General features: G+C 41.7%; 1 protein-coding gene across 1 annotated transcript in view; it reads left to right on the top strand.

Annotated features, from left to right (window-relative positions):
* FMNL2 (formin like 2) overlaps positions 1-17,074 on the top strand; it is a 296,967-nt gene that overhangs the window by 252,031 nt on the left and 27,862 nt on the right. The window contains exons 10-15 of the mRNA XM_069472569.1: positions 5,469-5,543; positions 9,482-9,592; positions 11,968-12,117; positions 13,910-14,011; positions 15,688-15,997; positions 16,540-16,746. Of these exons, the coding sequence (XP_069328670.1) occupies positions 5,469-5,543; positions 9,482-9,592; positions 11,968-12,117; positions 13,910-14,011; positions 15,688-15,997; positions 16,540-16,746 (955 nt within the window). The remainder of the gene's footprint in view (positions 1-5,468; positions 5,544-9,481; positions 9,593-11,967; positions 12,118-13,909; positions 14,012-15,687; positions 15,998-16,539; positions 16,747-17,074) is intronic.

The raw sequence follows: 17,074 nt of genomic DNA, 5'->3' as shown, positions 1-17,074 counted from the left end.
CCCCTCTATCTGGGCAGGGCGGGATTGATAAGCTGCACAAGCAGGCGTGGGCCAGATGGGATGAGGTAGTGCTTTGGCCCTTACGCTTGGTACTCGGGGCCTGCGCGCTAAGTGCCTCTCTCTGCGTTTGTCTCGTGTGGAGCGTCCGTGCCGGTCAGGCTGGGAATATCATGTTATATTGCCATGCTAGGTTGGAATTTTAGAGCTTCAGGATACTGAGTGAAAGGATATTTTCAAACTTTTATTAGCAATATAACTTTTTTTTTTTTAAATTCAAAAGAAAGCTTACCTGACAACCGAGTATGAGAAAGTAGATCTGGATGAGTGAGAGTGGAAGTCCCAGGAACCTTACTTATTTGTGTTTTCCCTTTCCCTGCCAAGCCCCTGACTTTTGGAGGCCTCCCCCGCCCCCCCAAAGCTCTATAACCCTTATGGCTGCTGCTGCTTTTTTTTTTTTTTTGAGACAAGGTCTCGCTCTGTTGCCCAGGCTAGAGTGAGTGCTGTGGCGTCAGCCTAGCTCACAGCAACCTCAAACTCCTGGGCTCAAGCGATCCTCCTGCCTCAGCCTCCCGAGTGGCTGGTACTACAGGCATGTGCTACCATGCCCGGATAATTTTCTTCTATATATGTTTTTAGCTGTCCATATAATTTCTTTCTATTTTTAGTAGAGACAGGGTCTCGCTCTTGCTCAAGCTGGTCTCGAACTCCTGAGCTCAAACAATCTGCCCTCCTCGGCCTCCCAGAGTGTAGGATTACAGGTGTGAGCCACTGCGCCCGGCCCCTTATGGCTTCTTAAAACATGGCTTGAAAACCAGCAGTGTAAGCTAAGGCCATCAAACTGAAGGACGTGAAAACTGAATTCCAGGGATGTTCTCTGAGTTGTCCAAGCTAACAGTGGGGGTAGTGGCCAAGCTGTGACTTATAACCCAGGTTTTAGGACACCATTGAATACTCCCATTTAATAGTCCCATTTCTGCCCTCGTAGCCCCTCACTCCCGTCAGTGTTAGAGACTAAAGGTGCAGAGAGAGGGGCAGTTGTGTTAGGCAGGACCCACGGGATGGGCAGATGCGTGGCTCTGTTAGCAGAGTCCGTGGTGTAGGATCGGAGTCTGATTGTTTTCACTTTACACGGTGTTAATCAGGTTGGTGAATTTATTCCCGTGAGACTGGTTTATAAATGATTTAGAATGAAGATGCTGCTCAGTTTACAGTCTAGTACATGCTTTTCCAGTGCATGTGTTTTTATTTGTCTGCTGGGTTAGTTAATTTCTGGTAGCCCTAGCTTGTAGCAGTGGAAGTCTCATTCCCGATAGAGTAGTCCTGTGTACAGAAGGCTCCTTTCCCATCTGCTCTCCTTCTGTAGCTCTTACTCTTGCTCCCCACCCCACCTACTCCATTGGCTACTTATTATTGATATAGGAAATTGGTGTCAAAGCTGGTGGGGGAATGAGAAATACCAGTGAATATAAATGTCAAGAATGATACATTTCAGCTGCAATAGTATAATGTTTGTTTAAAAGTTTTCGCATCATATATTGTCTGGCCTTTGCTGGCAGATGGAAGTTACACACAGCAATATATAACGTGCAATAATATATATGTGCAAATATGCTCCTGGCTCTTCTATATGTTTTGATGAAGCCCTTGAGAGCATTCCCATGAAGGCCAATGCATGGATTCTGAAAATAACCAAAAATCAGTGTCTTGTTCCTTTCATCCTCACCAATTTTGTAAAACGAGGCCAGTTCAAAAGAGAGAAGAGGAATGTTCAACCATGATGGTCCTATTTTAACCAAGTGTGTGGGGGTGGTCCAGATGTGAGCAGTATGGGTAAGACGACTTTCCTTTGATGTGGGACTCAGCTTTTACCAACCTTCCCCAAACATACCCTCCCATTTCCTGTGGGATTGTAGTATACACTTGTTTAATGATTGCTAAAGTAATATAGAAACAAAAGGGAATCTGGTTTGCATGCTTCCTTTCCTTCATCAGAAACGAAGGGGGACTCTGGAACCCCTGCTGTTCCAGTGGAGCAATGGCGGAAAATACCACCCTGCGTTCATTATTTCAAATTGGCAGCAAAGCAGTCTAAAGCTTTAATAAAGGGACTTGGTGGAGCTGATAGCAGGGGTCCTTCTGGTCCTTACAGGGGATGGAGAAGAGCCATCTCCGATTCTTTCAAGGTTTCCCAAAGCCAGCATCTGTGTTCAACTTGTTATGTGTGCCTTTGGATTCTTTTCACCATTCATAGCAGCTATAAATAAAATAGTTAAATTTCTTATGTTTGAAGATTTAAGGTATTTCTCTGTTTCATAACACACATGTTCTCAGCATGGATTTGTCTGTTGACAGAATGAGGGATTTCTAAAGAAACTTGTATATTCAAGGTTCTTCTTAACGTCTATTTTAGTCCTGTCCACCAGGCTAGTATAATGTTCTTTGGGATCCTTACCCACCATGAAATTAATCTAGTATTGCTCGTTCTGGATTTGCTACCATCTCTTTTTATTAACAAGCTATGAGTAGTTTGTTTTGTTGCTGTCCACATGTGCTTTCCTAGTCATTTAAAACTCATTTTCTCTAATACCCTGGATGTAATCCCTGATTTTGAGTCACCTTCCCATTCCCTGTACCTATGCAGGGGCAGTGAGTCCTGCTACGTTCCTGTGATACCCAGTTACAGTAGCTATTAACATGTTTTGTTATTTGTGTTGCTCAATTGGAAGTGGAATGAGTTGGAGAGTTACTGGTCTAGTTAAACCATTTTATAACTGGTACCCAAAAAGGCTGAGGGTTTGTTCAGCTGGTCTGATACTGTATAAGCCACTGGTTCCCAAATGCGGCCACAGCAACCATGAGGCCTCAGATTTCTAGCCCCCTCTGTGGAGATTCTCATTAGTATGTCTCAATATAGACCCCAGGAATCTGCCAGTTTTAGAGGTTCCATGGACAATTCTGGTGACTGGATGCCAAGTATATGCATGAGTAATGGTTATAACTTTAATGATAACATTGTCCATGTCTGTGGTGTCTCAGATAATTTTGGAAAACCTGAACTCTCTCCTGAAATGGAATATGTTTATCTGGACATTCTGGGCTTTGTGGGAGAGGGGACGTCAGGCTGGCTGTTGGTTCTAGCCTTGGTTCTGCCACTCTGTGTCGACCTTTCATCAAGTCAGATATTTAATCTGTCTGAGTGTCAGTCTCATTCATAAAGTGAGGGCATCAGATTATCCAAGGTACTTTTTAGCTTTCTAACATCTTTGATTTGAAGAGCTTTGCCTGCCTAGGAATTGTACTGGTCATCCTTGTTCGTCATAGCTGCTGCCTCTTTTAGTTTAGCGAGTGCTTGGCCGCTTACCAGAGCATAATCACACTCTGCGTCTCAGGGGTTGGTAGCTGTCCCCAGGTGCAAGGTGGGTTCTCTTCCTTTTCTCCTTCTGCCACTAACAAGCTCCTGAAACAAGACTGAAGGAGAACGTTCTCCTGGGAAACAAGTTCTTACATTGGGGTTTCTGCTGAAGAAAGTCCAGGTTGTAACTCAGAGCTTTTCTATGCAAAGCTTTGTGTTTTTTTACCCACAGGGCCCTCTTTGCAGGCGAGGGGTGCTTGTCCCTGTGGGGACAAGCCACAAGATGTCATAGTTTAGGGAGTTGAGCCTGCACTGCCTCACCCCTTGCACAAACCTTTCGTTTCCAGGAACATGCTGCGTGTTCTCTGGAGGGGCTGACTGAGGGCAGAGGCAGAACGTGGTGTCCCCTTAGGTCTCTGTTCTCCGCCTTTGTGGAGCATCAGAATGATCTGTAGTGCTTTTAAAATTATGCATGCCCATTCACCGCAGCCCCACCTGGGACTACTGAGTCAGACACGCTAGAGTGGGGTTGGACAGGTGTGTTTTATTAAAGGCCTTATTTTAGACTCCCCCTTCCAGAGTCTTTCCCTGCTTCCTCTAGACAGGGCCCATGCACTGTAGCTTTGCCTTCTGAAATTATTTTTTGTTAAGACTGGTGTAAATAAATGGAGAGTAGTCATGAGAGTACAGTAACTGTGGTCTGAATCTGTTGGAAATATGAAGTTGCTTGAAGACTAGAAGCCCGCAGAGGTTGAAGGCCGATCACCTTAACATTTCCAGCGTACGGTTCAGGCACAGGAGCCACGATGGAACATTTACTCCTGGCGCCCGTGTACAGTGGCCTGATGGATCCGCTTTCACGCTGAGACATCGTGGAGAACAGGAATTCGTTCAGCCTTTTGAGAAGTGTTTGTTAACATAATTGCTCATTTATCTTCCATTCAGTGCAATCCAACAAATATGATTGAGAACCTACAATGTGCTAAGCATTGATGTAGATGCTAAGGACATAGCAGGGAGGAAAAAAAAAACAGACAAAATTCTTGCCTTCCTGGAACTTTCTCTTCACCAAAATATATGTTCACATGGAATTTAACATGACTGAATTAAATGGCTGTATTATGAGATATTATTTTAGAAGAATTCTTAAGGATTGGCTTGTGTATCCCGAAGATCACAAAAGGAGTCAGAAAATTTAGAGTTTAGCATTTGAAACCTGGATTAAATTTGCAAAATGTTAACCCAGGGACTGTGTCTTGCTCATACAGCATGTAGTCTATAGATGGTTCAGGGAAATATTTTCTGAAGGTGGAATGAATAAACCAGTGAGCATAGAACTTTGCTACAAAAAGGTAGCCAACGACATTGACAGAATTCAAATTCATCCTTTGACTTTAAAAATAAGTCCCCAGAGTTATTATTTGGTATGAATCTTTGACTCTGTTTTTAACTCCATGTAATTCCATGTATATGCAAATACCTTGGGGCCCTGGTATTTTATCTGTTTATTTCATCTGTTCAGTGAAAGCATTCATTTGACCTGCATGCCTGGGTTTCAGGCCTCTGAGATGCTACATTACAAATTACTGCAAGTTTCTCTGCTCACCTTAAATGGGTTAATATAGCTTCCCACAGTGTCCACTTCTGTGTTGTAGTTTATGCACTAAAAGTTTTTGATTAGGTTAAACATAAAATGCACATTTTGAATCTACCTTTCAAGTAATTGAAATATTAAATTATTCAACTGTTTTTGCATGTCTTTTTTTCCTTTTTACAAAAGGAAAACTGTGGTCAGTTCTTTTTTTATCATGAACTGCATTCTTGGATTCTGAATGCAAGCTGAAAAGACATGCTGCAGAGACGACCAATGAAAGAAAAACACAGTTGATAATGGATTTCAAAATATCAAGAGAATATGCAAAAGAAACCAAGGATTAGCTTTTGGTCTTGGCTCATGTTGCTATTTATGAGTTAACTAGCTTTAGAAGAGAAGTAAATAGTGTATGATAGAGGAAAAAGATATTCTGGAAATAATTATTAAGCTGAGATTTCTGCATCTAATTTTAGAATGCTTATGTTTAGAAAGTCACATGCACAATGAAAATGTGTGTTTCAGGTTTGCGGAGAAAAACAGCGCTTTGAGAAGTTGATGGAACATTTCAGGAATGAAGACAATAACATAGATTTTATGGTGAGTTATTTTAGTGTTACATTCAATAAAGGAAACTCAATTTCAGCACTTTTTTCCCAAATACACACACACATACACACACACACACACACTCTACAAAGGACAGGAGATTGAGTTTAATATGCCATAGTTCCGATCTAGAATGTCCATCTTAATCTATATTTTCTCTTTATGGTATTGATTTTCAGTTTTATTCATTACATATATACTATAGTAAAAGCCAGAGGTCCTGATTATTTATAGCAAATAAAGGGGGACCCGTGCAGTTGGGAAAAGGAAGTTCGAGCCTGGTGCAAATGCCTGCAATTGCCAACCTGAGCTGTCGATCGTGCTGCATAAGAATCCTTACGGTGGAAGGAACCTTGACCAGCAACGTTGACCTTTTTTGATTTTTGCAGGCCCTAGCCAGTGCCCTTCTCTAGACTACATTCTCAAAGATTGAAGTGCTTTGGTTTGTATAATAGAATTGACTGTGTATATCCCCCAAATTAATATGTAGCAGTGATTTTTTGTTTTTCTCCTTGATCTCTTTCCTGCATTAGTAATTCTGTGAGGGCACAATCATACTGCAGGTCCCTTAGCAGGTTAGATCACATGCAAGAACATGTGGTTCCACAGCAGCCCTGTCCTCAGGTAAGAAGAACAGCAAAATGAGTTTCAGCACTTCCAAATTCATATGCCTAAGTCTTAATCCTGGACTGAAGATAGAATCTACACTAGAGAACTCCCTGAGACATATTACCCTTGAGTGCACCCAAATCTACGGGCATTGACCTAATGCAGTTCCCCAGGGAACTTCTGCACCCAGGAGATCCTTACCTGAGCTTAATCTCCCAGATCACTTCTAGCCTGAAGCAGATATCCCAGTCAGTTCTTACATTGCAAAGCCTGTGCTTAGGATGCCAAGGAAAGTTTGCATTTGAATTGTTTCAGTGACTGTACAGCCACGAAACACAACTATACAGATTTCAAACCATTTTACATGAAATTTTTTTTTCTGGGTCCTCCAATTTTATATGCACCCTATCCTTGAACCCCTTCCAAAATCAGTGAGAAACATGAAATCCTTTCTAGAGAAACTTTTCTGTTCCAGAAAGCCTGTTATTTGCTTTTGAAAAGGTAAAAACAAGGGATACTTTTACACTAACTTTTTATTAATAATTCTTATTTTTAGGACTTTTTGGAGAAGTTGAGGCCAATGCTGGCCATTGTGATAAATACGTAAAGAGGCCTGTGCCTTGGTTCACATTACTGTTTCTTTCCTGTGCCTTGTTAGGGGAAGTTATTCATTCCGTTAGAGCTGAGATTACAAACCGGAGGCTCCCCAGCTGAAGCTAGCCTATAGGCTTGTGAATTTAGTCTGATAGAATGATTTTCTATAAAAAAATTTGGATATTTTTCATCAAAGTACAGATATCTGATTTTCTTGAAAACTGAAAAATGTCTGATAGCGCTAGGCCCCTGTTCCTGCAGAGTATCGGCTGCTGGAGCGACGTAGCCCCCGGTCCTTCAGTCCAAAGATATCCTCTCCAGTTTGCCGCAGTCCACACCACCCCCTATGGTGCTACCCATGGCCCACCTCATTCATTGATGACACCTGTCAGACATCTCTCCCATTTGAGTTTCTGCTGAAATTATATTAAACCCCTTAAAACACCTGCACTATCCATATACAAACTAGAGCCCATTTCTTGTCAGTTCATTTATTCACATCGTATCTAGAGGCTGCTTGTATGCAAGTACTGTGTGGGGATTCATGTGTCACCTATAAATAGTTTCCTCTCAGGCATATCATAAAACTCAATACATCACTTAGATCTGTTTTCAGAAGAGAAATGGAAAGATGCCAGAATTCAACCGTACTTTCCCCCCAGAAAATGAGGCTTTTGATAAACTGCCTTGGGAATGCAGTTAGGTTGCACAACCTCCTAAACAACTTATTCGTTATAACATATAAATTCTTCTCATGTATTATAAGACTTGTTTCTTCTTTTTCTGTTTTTTTTTTGCTAGGCAAAAAGAAAACAAAAAAACTGACTGTTTTTTTTTTTTTGAGACAGAGTCTCACTTTGTTGCCCGGGCTAGAGTGAGTACCATGGCGTCAGCCTAGCTCACAGCAACCTCAAACTCCTGGGCTCAAGCGATCCTACTGCCTCAGCCTCCCGAGTAGCTAGGACTACAGGCACGCGCCACCATGCCCGGCTAATTTTTTCTATATATATTTTAGTTGTCCATATAATTTCTTTCTATTTTTAGTAGAGACGGGGTCTCACTCTTGCTCAGGCTGGTCTCGAACTCCTGACCTTGAGCAATCCACCCGCCTCGGCCTCCCAGAGTGCTAGGATTACAGGCGTGAGCCACCGCGCCTGGCCTTTTTTTCTTTTTCTTTTTTTTTTTTTTTTTTTTTTAGATCATTTAACTGTAGAACCTGAGGTAATTTTTAGTAAATTGCAATAGGGTCCCCTTATAAGCTAGACAGTTTGCATATCTTCCAAAGATATCCAGTGTATAACATAATGTTCAAAGAACAATATTTAAAATTGATAAAAACAATTTTAAAAGTGATAAAGAGAAGGGGGTTTGGGGAGAGAGGAAGAATAGGGTGTTTCTCAGATTAAGTGTGAATCTGGGTCCCTCACCCATTTTGCTTCCTTTCAGAGACCCTGCTGGGTCATGGCTGCAGAGGGAAGGCATTAGAAAGACATTTTCACCATAAATAGGTCCACTGTCACTACGGAAAGCAAAGGAGATCTGTTGAACTCGGTTCTGTTCTTTACCAGACTGGGGACTGGTTTTCTCCATGGCAGGTCTCAGGGCCCCTGATGCAGTTGTGGGGAGAAAGCAGTAAATCATGGACCGGAGACTGGTTGATTGTATGGAAAGATGGGGCAAATATTACTATCCTGTTTGTATGCGGGAGCAAACTGTACTTTTTAGAAGTGATCACATTGTGATGAGGTTATAGGTGATTTAAATGTTCTTCTTTGTAATAATTTTCACATTTGTACAGCATGCCTGTAATAATTTGCAGTTTATTCTATATAGCTGTATGACTTTTTAAGAGCAGCTTTACTGAGATATAATTAACATACTATCTAATTTGTCCATTTAAAGTTTATAATTTAATGTCTAGTATATTCACAGGGTTGTGCAACTGTTACCACAATCTAATTTAGAACACTTGTCACTCCCAAAGGAAACCCTGTGCCCACTAGCAGTCACTCCCCATTTGCCCCACCCCCAGCCCTAGGCAACCACTAACCTACCTTCTACCTCTCTAGTTTAGCTATTCTGGATATTTATATGAATGGATCATATAACATACGGTCTTTGTGACTGGCTTTGTTCACTTAGCATGATTTTTTCAAGTTCCTGTTGTAACATGGTGAACAGTATTCCTTTTTATTGTCACATAATATTCCATTGTATGGATATACCACATTTTCTTTATCCATCACTCGATGGACATTGGTTTCTTTCCACTTTTTGGTTGTTATGAATCATGCTATTTGAAGATTTGTGTACAAATTTTTATGTGGACATATATTTTTATTTCTCTTGGCTATATACCTAGGAGTGGAATTGGTGGGTCATATGTAACTCTGTGTTTAACATTTTGAGGAACTGTCACATTTTTCCAAGTGGCTCCACCATTTTACATTCCCACCAGCAATGGATGAGTGTTTTAATTTCTCTACATCCTTGCCAACACTTTTCATTGTATTTCTTTTTTATTAGAGCCATCCTAATGGGTGTGAAGTAGTATCTTATTGTGGTACCTCTGATTTTTGAATTTAAAAAAAATTATAAAAAAAACCAGTGAAATGAAGGAAAAGGAAATCGGTGAGCCTAGATTTATGAAATTGAAAGCACATGTCTGTGACTAAACTGAGAAAAAAGTTTGGAGCCCATCTAACCCCTTGGCAATTTCATTTCAGGTGGCCTCTATGCAGTTTATTAACATTGTAGTCCATTCAGTAGAAGACATGAATTTCAGAGTTCACCTCCAATATGAATTTACCAAATTAGGCCTGGATGAATACTTGGACGTGAGTATATCTGTAGCCTTTGGCTCCAATGTAAGAACTGATTCATTGCCTGCCCTCAAAGGTGCACTTCCATGGTGGCCAGAGAACGCTTAAAGCTCTGTGCAGTCAACTACTGTCGTGCTAGTAAAGGGAACCAATCTAAGAGACACAATCTGCCAGAGAAGCTGGATTCTCGCAGCCCTCCTGGCAGCTTAGGCCGTCTGTTGCCAGCAGCCTTTTAGTACGGGAGTCAGATGGCCTCTTGTAGCCTGGCTGCAGCTTTCCTCCGCTTTGGAGCTATGTCTGGGTCACGTCTCATTGCGCCCTTCATCTGGGCTGTTGGGTAATTTGCATTCCTGGTTACTCTGGGGACCCCATCTGGGCAGGGAAAGGCAAACCAAAACTGCTGTAGAATGATGAGTAAATGCTTAGAGCATGAAAAAATAATGAGGAAACGGACACTGGAGACTTCCTCTTGAAGCTGCTGAATTCTGCTTAAACTGTTTGTGTCTTTAGAATTTCCACTTTTAGTTCTTGGGAGAAGTGGGTTTAAGTTTTTCTTTTTCTTTCTCCCTTGCAAAAGTGCTCAGCCTGTTCCCTGAGTTCTTCAGCTAAGAAACAGAAAATTGATGTGAAAATCATAAATGGACTTGAGTAGCTGTGTGTGCATAGGACGTGCCCTTATGCTTTGACACTCAGGCAGTTTTTGATTTCCCTTTTGTATGGGAATGGTCCAGTTGAATTTGGAAGACCACTAGTGATAGGGCAAGAATTGTCCACTTCAATGTCAAGGCTGTTTCTAGCTGTGAAGAAGACAGAAGCACTTTCCTTGGACAGCTCTAGAGTTCAGCTGCCCGTCTTCATTAGGAATAAAGTCAGGGGACCTCACAGACTGTACCCTCAGTTTTATTGGGAGGCAGAACTGCAGAGTTGGTTACTCTCAACGTGATGGCCTTGCTACCCTACTGGCTGGGCTTCCCTTGAGTAGACTGGCCCAATGTTGTCTAAAAGCTCTACTCAGGGAGAGGCACAATAGATTTCCATTAAAGAGTAATTTGAATTGTTTTCCTGTTTGTTTATAAGACCCATTGATGTAGAAGATTGTACTGAAAGCTTTTTTCCTGCTTTGAGAACCAAATTTGTCAATCCTCTATTCTCATATGCTCCAAGAGTAGCAGTATTTGAACAAAAATTGGCTATATAGATTCCTCATGGTGTTCTGGGTTCAATTTTGTGATATCTGAGCAGAGTTTGTTTTAGACTTCGGATGTGTCAGTGAACACCTGTTATTTGTTGTAAATCTCGTGTAACACCCCATTAAGTTTCTTCTCCATTATCTTTTTTAGCCTTTGCCCTATTCCGAAACTTTTTTAGTTCTGACTCCTAACCTAAGATGGAACATACTCTCTTCAGAACAAGCCTAATTGTAGAATTCCAGATTAGACCTAGGAGAAGATCCATTTTCCTGAGAATTTATGTAGAGTGGAATTTCTCTTAAAGTTCAAGTTTTTTTCAAAACTCGGTATTTTCTTTTTTTTTTTTAACTTCATGGTGTGTTGGTTCTGGACCCTGATTGATAGAGGTGGTTAGAAGAGAAATATTATAAGCATATGATGTATAAATGCTTCATTAGTTTTCAGAAACCCAGCCTTGTAAGTAGCCATTGATTTGTTCAATAAATGTTTATTGGCATCATCTACGTGCCGGGTGTTACTCTAGCTGTTCTCTGTTCCCGAGGGAAAGTCATGACTTATAGTACTTATAGGGAAGGTTTGCTGATTTATTTGGCCTGTAGTGTCACCATAAAGCTAACTGAACCCCTCCAGGATGCCTAGTTTGGGATACAGTGAACTGGGGAGAACCTTTGGATGGACATTGACTTAGGGAGGAAATCATAGGGGTGGGCTCTAGCAATTTATGCTAAAATAAGCCCCCAGGCTAAATATAAACTATCAGTGTCTGCCCCACCTCCTGCTTAACCCTCTCCTCCCACTGGAACCCCCATCACTAACCAGGCAGGATACCACCCACTCTGATCTCTTTCACTATATAGATACCCTCAAGTTTTATGTTGCTGGTGATGGTTCCCTTCCAAAGCTTTTAATTTTTCTGTTGTCCTGGTTTCACCTATATCAAAATGTTTTAGATTGGAATATAATTATGTAGAGCAGGAAGAATTAGGGGGAAAATGTGTATGTGTTTGGGAGAGGATATTCACCAAAAAGTAATCTGATGGTACCCTCTTAGGCAGTCACTCTGAAGGAAGATGATACATTAAACCTGCTCTTGGAAAAGGCTGGACTGTTTGGAACAAACAGAATATGTAGGCTTCTGGGAAATTATGTTGTTTTTTCACAGGAAGCTGACAACACGTTCTCTCACATTCTGGTTTTTAGAAGCTGAAACACACGGAGAGTGACAAGCTGCAGGTCCAGATTCAGGCATACCTGGACAACGTGTTTGATGTTGGAGCTCTGCTGGAAGATGCTGAAACTAAGAATGCAGCCTTGGAGAGGGTGGAAGAACTGGAAGAAAACATCTCTCATGTAACTACATCTCAGAAAAAGAAAAATTGCTTCTGTTTCAACTGAGTGCAAAACAGAATTGATGTTAGCTTTCATGGCGGTATATTGAAGGATTTGGAGTACAGGAATGAGCTGTAGCCTGGGGTAGAGAGCTATCAGAAGGCCTTCTGGGAGGGAGGGAGGGAGTCTTTCAAAGAAGACAGGTGTGTTGTATAAAACCAAGTAGAATCCATGGCCTTGCCTTAGCTCACTTACTGCACAGCCTCTGCCGAGTTACAGCCTGGCAATCTTAGTTACAGGTGCAGGGGGAATTTGGTGATTGGCATTACCTAAAAGAACAGAGGGAAGTGAAATGTGGGAATTTGGCTTGAGGTAAAGAAGTGTCTTCTGAATATGAGCCCTCTCATCACATATGTCCACACAGGCCCGTGGACAGAATTAGCTAGTGTCTCTGGGATGCATGTCTGAACATTCCTGTCTTACGGTTACTCAGATTCTAAATAGATTCATTTCAGCACTAGGTATTTTCAAGGAAATCAGCGTGCTTTCCCACATATCCTGTTCTTTGAAGAAGGATGTCTTCTCAGTATAATGTCCGATCTTTATCAGGACAGGGGCTCATTTCTCTTTGAGGGATTTTTCTTGCCAGAGACCAATTTGAATATGAGTCTAAAGCCCTGTAGAGGTTGTTCATTTGTCCACTCATTAAACAGATATTTCAATATTGAAAGAATGAACAGAAGAATGATGCTTCTCGAAAACCCAAGCATTGTGAGGACCAAGTTCGTTTGATGAATTCTGATTGGCACTTTCCTTGAGTGTGGAATGACTTGTCTCCTTTCAGAGGAATATTATTTTCTTTGAACAGTCCATTTATTTTCATTGACATTTTCTTTTAAAGAGTCCTCCATGTGCTTAATTTCCTTCACCTTTTCCCATTACTGTGGAAATGGGAACATTCACGGCTATGGTTCGGCCAAGTTGGTGAGCCAGAAACCCTCACTGTCAGCACTGCAGTGACCTAGTGGCATCTGCTTAAAAAGAGAAGTTACAGGCCCAACATATTTTCCCTTAAAAGATTCGTATCATTTTCTGAACCTGATCAGTGTAAATTTCCACTCTTCCTCCTCACCTTGCCTCCCTGATTTCCTTCACTTATGATCATTTTCTGTGAGATGTTAGAAATCAGAAGTGGTTTGATTTTAGAGCTTTATGCAAAAAATAACTTCTTAACACAGGGTTCATCCTGTCTTTCTCTTGAAGCCTTTGCCAGCATTGCATGACTATTCTTATATATTCATTTTTATAGCAGGCCACCTGTTTATTTGAACTTCTACTCCAAATAACTTTTATTATTTGCATAGTTTGGATCGAAACAAGCAGCAGTATATTTTTAACTGGCTTCTTAGAATGGCAGAACCAAGTTTTTTGGATCAACAATTTGCAAAAGCTTTTGCCCGATGGCCCTTTCTTGGGTGGGGGAGGGTTAGCTGTCCCCTCCCCCTTCCTTACCATTCTCCACCCTGGCCAGCCCCTGCAGAAATGGAAGGGGGCACACTGTGTATGCTGAAACACTAAGGAGCTGACATATGGATTTTATTAAGGATCACATATAAGTTATTAATTCCTGGTAGAAACAAATATGTATTCAGAACCATATTATAAATATTAACATTTCCAGAAAACAACTTGCAGAGCACATGCAGGACTCTCGCGGGCCCCCGATGATCTTGGAGCTACGCTTTCCGAGAGCTGAGGGCCTCATCAGAATGATCCTGTGTTGTGACAGAGCTTTCTTTTCAAAATTTTACAGTTATCTGAAAAACTGCAGGACACAGAAAATGAAGCTATGTCCAAGATCGTGGAACTGGAAAAGCAGCTTATGCAGAGGAACAAGGAGCTGGATGTCGTTCGAGTAAGTGTGATGCTGACAGCCGCCCCAGATGGGCATTGCAGGGAGTGTGCTCCAGCTTAGTCTAGTTGCACATGGATACATTCATTTCAGAGGAATGCATTGATGCAGCGTATTTATTGGAACCATTTCAGAGGTGATACTCAAATGAAAAGTACACACAGGCAGGGTATGTGTACACATGTGTGTGCAATCAAATGCTGGGGGGTTCAGTATTTGCTTATCACAGATTTTGGGAGCAGCAATGTTTTCCCATCTGGAGGAGGCTGAGTTGATCCTGTGGATCACCCATTTGGTTGGAAATAAAAACACAGCATGGATTTAATTCATGCCACTTATTTATTTTTATTAGGACTTGGGCTTCTTTGTATTTTTCTGCTTTGCTTCCACTCAGAACCAAATTTGGTGGTTGCTGTGGAAACAGTGATGTCACAACACTGGCTAGGCCTAATGGCATTCACCAAAAAATGGGGGGGCGTGGGGAAGGCAAAGCAAAACCAAATCATTTTATTAGCAGATAATCGCAGCTATTTGGCCTTAGTGTTGTTTTGCCTTATGTGTCAGGTATTTATGGCGTGCCATCCGTGTGCTTGGAATTGTGCAGAACATAAAACACCAAGGTGCCTGGAGGGCTTTTGGGCAAACGGCCTGCCTTTATCCCACTGTTAATGAAATGGCACATTTTATGTGATGGTTATCATGTCTGTGTGTATTGCCTGGTATTCTGACGTGTCCTACAGTTAAATCTAAGAAATTTATTTCCTGGCACGCCATCGAGACAAAATTGTAGCATATGGATTCAATTCAAGTTCAGACTCTTAGATTATTAATAATAGACAGGGTGTGAAGAATGTTTCCCTGCCTGCTGGAGGTTTGTGGTGAGAGATCACATGTACAAGGCCCAGCAAGCAAGTTCAGTTCCATAAAATCCTTTTACTAGAACCTCTGTGGGCCCCTTATAAAAGGAACCAGGACAGCCTTTGAATTGAAAATTGTAACTCCTTTGTTTCCTGCTAAAAACCTAGACATAAATAAGTAATTAGGAGAGGGAAGCTTTGGCCTGTTTTGTTAACTGCATTACCAAAGGGAAAATGTTACAACAATCGCTGTCCTGAGCGTGGTCAAGGGGGCATTGTGAGGGCCAGAGGATCCATTGAAGAGCGGTCAGCCCCTGGTTACTCATGAGTAGATTATTCCATGCCTTGCAGATTTTTAATCCCAGTCTGACTTCTATCCAAGTCTGATTTAGGGCCCTTTTGTCTATTGTTAGCTAATATGTGTATCTAGGATATTCAATGAACAAATGAATTTTAAAATAAGTGAAAGGGAAACATGCTGTGTCACCAGAACACACCCAGGACATTCCAAAGCCAGCTTTTGGGGTCATCTCTGCTCTGTTTCTTTTCACCTGAAGGGAAAATTGAGGTAGCTGCGTCTATTAAATGGAAAGAACTTGGTTGACAATAACAATTGCTGGAATATATTGCATGCATTACTAGCATGTAATTAATAATTAATGGGGCTTTATAGGTTCTGGCTGAGTTCCATAGAATATTCCCATGTATTTGAGTATCCTTTCTCTTTTTTTACTTTCTTTGTCCTCAGTTTGCCAATCTGATGGTAATGAGTATCATGTGAAGACGAACTCTTGACCTTGGACTTTTTTTTTTTTCCCCCAGGAAATCTACAAAGATGCAAATACCCAGGTTCACACCTTAAGAAAAATGGTCAAAGAAAAAGAAGAAGCCATTCAAAGACAGTCTACCCTGGAAAAAAAGATTCATGAACTGGAGAAACAAGGGACCATTAAAATTCAGAAGAAAGGGGATGGAGACATTGCCATACTGCCAGTTGTGGCTTCTGGGACATTGTCCACAGGGTCTGAAGCAGGAGTAGGTAACTCTGGGGAACCAGTAACGGGGGCCACCTCCTCAGGACCCTTGGCCCCTCCTCTGCCACTGCCTCCATCTTCAGACTCACCTGAGGCAGGTAAGAAGCCCCGGCAGGAGAACTAAGGTGGTCTCAGGATGTTTGTATTTCTTCTTTTACCAGTTGTCCATTTGTCTTTTGTCTCTTCTTGTTGGCATGTTCTTTTGCTTATTGATTTTAAGAACTATTGAACATTTTGAGATTAGGATTATAAATCTTCATTTCACATATGTTGAAATATTTTCTCCGTTTATTGATAAGAAAGTCTTGTGGTGTTTGAGGAGAACTAAGGTGGTCTCAGGATGTTTGTATTTCTTCTTTTACCAGTTGTCCATTTGTCTTTTGTCTCTTCTTGTTGGCATGTTCTTTTGCTTATTGATTTTAAGAACTATTGAACATTTTGAGATTAGGATTATAAATCTTCATTTCACATATGTTGAAATATTTTCTCCGTTTATTGATAAGAAAGTCTTGTGGTGTTTGAAAACAATCCTTTGTCCTTGTAAGTGTTTTGTTTTCAGCTACTTTACATGCACATGGCATATTGCAGGAAAGCCATTCTCCTATTTTCAAAGCCCATTTGTTTCTTTTCTCTTTGCTAGTGCAAAATGGTCCAGTAACACCACCTATGCCGCCGCCACCCCCGCCCCCGCCGCCTCCCCCTCCTCCCCCGCCCCCGCCGCCGCCTCTCCCAGGTCCCACGGCTGAGGCTGTGCCTGCCCCTCCGGTACCGCCCCCGCCTCCTCCCTCAGCACCCCCGCTGCCTGGAACATCTTCACCCACGGTGGTTTTCAACTCAGGATTAGCAGGTAAGGGCACAGAATTCAAACACAGGTACTTGTGTTAGAAATTTGTCATATCCCAGAGAGTTAAAGCTATTCTTTCAAAGTCTGGGTCTCTTGCAATGACATGTGTATCTCTTCTTAGTATAAGAACATTCCTGCTAATGTAGCCAGTGCAGGGGAAATTGTCACGCACGGGAGGTGTGTTTCCCTGAGTAGCTGTCACATCGACCCTAGTGACAAGTTCTGATCTCTCACACCAGCTCCACACCTTTCACTGGCCCCACCTTGACAAGGGACGAGACAGAAGTTACCTCCTTAAGGAACAGTGCTTTTTTTTGGGTTCAGCAAATGC

This window comes from Eulemur rufifrons, chromosome 1 (genome assembly GCF_041146395.1).
Source record: "Eulemur rufifrons isolate Redbay chromosome 1, OSU_ERuf_1, whole genome shotgun sequence".
In the NCBI taxonomy this organism is placed as follows: domain Eukaryota; kingdom Metazoa; phylum Chordata; class Mammalia; order Primates; family Lemuridae; genus Eulemur; species Eulemur rufifrons.
Note: the sequence above shows the minus strand (reverse complement) of the source record. Positions and strands in the feature narration are given on the sequence as shown.